General features: G+C 48.6%; 1 protein-coding gene across 1 annotated transcript; it reads left to right on the top strand.

The window, feature by feature from the left end:
* Positions 1-526: 526 nt before the first annotated feature.
* Positions 527-3,776, top strand: LOC135884767 (cytochrome c oxidase assembly protein COX19). Its single transcript, XM_065412309.1, has 3 exons — positions 527-678; positions 2,294-2,405; positions 3,437-3,776. Exons 1-3 carry the CDS (start codon positions 597-599, stop codon positions 3,522-3,524), a joined length of 282 nt encoding a protein of 93 aa, XP_065268381.1. The 5' UTR covers positions 527-596; the 3' UTR covers positions 3,525-3,776.
* Positions 3,777-4,137: the final 361 nt, after the last annotated feature.

The raw sequence follows: 4,137 nt of genomic DNA on the forward strand, positions 1-4,137 counted from the left end.
GGGTACTAAGACAAGCCCTGGCTGTGGCTGGTGGGCGGTGAGCGCTCATGGGGAAGTGCAGAGAGGGACCAGGCGTGTGTGTTTGCATTCATATGGGTCCCAGGGGCCTCGTGCCCACAGTCCGGGAAGGAGGCAGCTCCACTGGGCCAACAAACTTCAGTGCCCATCCATGACATGAAGATGGAATGCTGGCGTTACCATGGTGACACAAGGCCTGGAGGTGCCATGGCAACACGGGGGCTGGCACTGCAGTGATGTCATTCTTGGCGCAGCCGGTGCTGATGTCACTGTCAGATGATGTCATTCCACAGTGGTGTTTCCACGGCAAGGCCATTGCCTTGGTGACACTCTACGCCAGCAATGATGGCATGGGTTGATGTTGTTGCCATAGCGATGCAACCCGGCTCACTTGGCCTGGGGGTAGGAGCGCGGCCCTGCGGGGGCGGGGCCAGAAGCCTGGGAGAGCGGATGGCTGGGCGGGCTCCCGCTCGATTCGTTCGGTACTCGCTGGCTCCGCCCTGACTCGGCGCTCGGCTAGTACGGCTACTCCTCCTGGGCTAGCGGCCGATCCCGGTAGAGACCCCGGTCGCGGCACCATGTCCACGGCCATGAACTTCGGGAGCAAGAGCTTCACGCCGCGGCCGCCGGACAAGGGCGCCTTCCCCCTGGATCACTTCGGTGCGCAGCGGGATCGGGCCCTTCCCCGCCCCCAGTGCCCCGGCCTGGAGCTAGCCTGCCCCCCCCCCACCGCCAGGCAACCCCCCCCCCCCGCGGGCAGCCGCCCTGCCCCCTCCATCGAGTGACCCCCGGGCAGCCCGCCCCACCCCCTCCTCCGGGTGACCCCCCCCCCCCGCGCATCCCGCCCCGCCCCCTCCTCCGGGTGATCCACCCCCCCCCCCCCCCCAGCGCATCCCGCCCCACCCCCTCCTCCGGGTGACCCCCCCCCCGCGCATCCCGCCCCGCCCCCTCCTCCGGGTGATCCCCCCCCCCCCCCAGCGCAGCCCCCTCAGGCCCTGCACCCCTCCCCCCGGGTGACCCGCCATCACAGCTCTCTGGGGGCCTGCCCGGTCCTATGTGTAGGGCCCTACCAAATTCACAGTCATGAAAAACGTGCCCTGCACAGTGAAATCTGGTCTCTTCCCATGAAATCTGATCTTTTGTGGGCTTTTACCCTATACAATACAGATTTCACGGGGGAGACCAGTGTTTCTCAAATTGGGGGTCCTGCCACAAAAGGAAGTTTCAGGGGGGTCACAAGGTTGTTTTAGGGGTGTCGCGGTATTGCCACCCTTACGTCTGTGCTGCTTTCAGAGCTCAGTAGCCAGAGAGTGGTGGATGTTGGCCAGGTACCCAGTTATGAAGGCAGCGCCCCACCACCAACAGTGCAGAAGTAAGGGTGACAATACCATACCCGCCATCCTTACTTCTGCACTGCTGCTAGTGGTGGCTCTGCCTTCAGAGTTGGGCTCCCAACCAGCAGCTGCCACTTTCCAGCTGCCTAGCTCTGAAAGCAGTGCTGCCACCAGCAGCAGCGCAGAAGTAAGGGTAGCAGTACCGCAACCCCCGCTACAATAACCTTGTGACCCCCTCCCCCTCACAACTCCTTTTTGGGTCAGAACCCCTAAAATTACAACACTGTGAAATTTCAGCTTTAAATAGCTGAAATGATGAAACTTGTGATTTTAAAAATCCTACGACCATGAAATTGACCAAAATGGACCGTGAATTCTGTAGGGCCTTACCTCTGTGGAACAAATTCACCACCCATGGCCCTGTACTGCCGATCCCCATTGACAGCGAGCGCAGTACTCAGCACTCCCAGCTCTCCTGACATTGCACAGCTTGTGATACTAGCCATTCATCTCACAGCCCCAGCCCCTCGAGTTAGGTTTTCACATGAGAATCTCAGCTTTCACTGAAAAACTGAAACTCTCCAGCCTTCCTGGTTGCAGAGTAAAGCTTGAAACCAGGACCCCTAAAAGGCTCAAACACCAGAAGGCAAATAAGACCCCGAATTTGTTTGCCTTAAAAATCACAAGATTGTTACAAATCGTGTTTCGGGTGCTGATTCATGGTTCTTGACTGCATAGAGTTAACTGCTCACTCATAATAGTTTGCAGGATCAGGTCCAGACTTTCATATAGGTTGGTCTGTGAACTCACAAACAGCTTGAGGGGGGCAGGGTCCAACCATACGCAGAGCTGCCCCTGTCTCCCTTACAATTTATATCAGTGCTAGAACATCACTCCAGCTTTTTTTTTTTAATTGTTTTTAAATTTGTTTTCTGTTCTAGGTGAATGTAAAGGATTTAAAGAGACATTCATGAAGTGTCTGAGAGAGAATAGCTTTGAGAATGCTTTGTGCAGACAGGAATCAAAGGAATATTTAGAATGCAGAATGGAGAGGCAAGTAAATCTCTTATAAGCACTTGAGCGGATGAGTTTTCACTCCAGGCTCACTGGTGTGAGGCTGGCACATGTGTGCATCATTGCCGGAGTGTCGTTCTTTGAGTGCGTGACTGTATTCGCCTGTGATATTGCAGATGACTGATTTTCCTTTTTTTTTTCTTGTTGCTAGTTCCACTTGAAACAAAGGTGACCTTTTAAAGCTAGCTTCAGTGACCACACCCACTTTGGCTATCAGTAAGCATCAGAAGTGAATTCACATAGGCATTCACATAGTGCCTTTCTTGAGTTATGGAAGTATGAAAAGAGCACGTATCCCCTTTAAAAACAGACTTGGAGAACTCTAACAGCATTAGCTCAAATTTTAGTCGTCACGGACTCAGACCTCTCCGAGGGCCGGTGTCACTGTGATATATAGCGAGTTCAGATGCACACAGCTCTTTCTTCTTGGGAACCAATTTCCTCTGACACCTCAATGACACTTGTCCTCACTGTGGATCACATCCGTACCATGCTTAAAGTTAAAAAGTTAACCTGTTCCTGAGTTATTCAACTGGGGGGGAAGTATTGAAATTCTTTTTGAAGGGACATATGGTGGTTTTCACGCCTCCATTATAGTAAAATAGCGCTACTTTTCATAGACATGCAGCATTTCACACTTAGCAGTTTCTACAGCTATCTTGGAAAATCAGCTCTTACTCTTATTGTGCATTTCCAAGACTCAGCTCAATTCCTAAATAGCCTATTGTCTTGCAGTGTGGGCTATTTAACACATTTCACTGGAAAAGCTCTGGCCAAACAACAGAGCATTTACTGGACATTGCTGTTCCTGAATTGATATCTTGTGAGGTGTTGGGAGTTTGAGGGAGATGGATAGGGGTATGCTGTTAACGCTCTCTCAGCAGCACTGTTGGACCCTTTAAAAGTAAATATTGTTTTAAGTGACATTATTGCTACTGAATTAGATATTCATATTGCTGAGTTGGTAACGAAGCTCATTTTGCAGCTTATGCTTTTTTTTTTTTATTTAGGCAACTTATGGCTAAGGAACCATTGGAAAAATTGGGATTCAAAGACCTAATAGATGAGAAATCAGAAGCAAAGCATAAAAAATTATAATGAAGAAAAGACAATTCTACCCATGTATGGAAATCATAACACTATTGTAGTACATATTGTACATTCTTTTTATATCTTAATATATTCTCTAAAGGGTTGGGGGAAACCAAAGCTCTTTATTCTAAAGTAAGAGCTCTGAAAGAATAAAAGTGCTTTCCTTAGAAAATAACATTATGTTAACTATTTCACAAGAAAAACAATATTTAGTTAATTTCTTAGCATAGGCTTGCAGAGCAATAAGAAAAATTTGCATCAGAGAAAACGCCATTTATCAAAGTGTTCTTATTCTGTTAGATAAGTAACTCTTTGAAATAACAAAGATCCTCCACTAAAAATGGATCTAAAAGGTAAAATCTCTTGTATGGGCAAATTGCATTATAAGATGAAAAAGCTGGTTTTACTAGTAGGAGACTCAGGCCTGCTTTCTCTTCTCTATTAATTACAAATGTAAGACAAGTGTTATTCTCTTCCGTACCTGTGTAACTGGACATCAGAACATTATAATAAACTTAATTTTATTGTTGGAATCTCAAAATGTAGACTTCTTTTTAAAGGTGAACATGATGCAGGTTTTAATAACTTGCTTACAGTACTGGTGCACAAATTAGCTGGA

This window comes from Emys orbicularis, chromosome 10 (assembly GCF_028017835.1).
Source record: "Emys orbicularis isolate rEmyOrb1 chromosome 10, rEmyOrb1.hap1, whole genome shotgun sequence".
Taxonomy (NCBI): Eukaryota; Metazoa; Chordata; order Testudines; family Emydidae; genus Emys; species Emys orbicularis.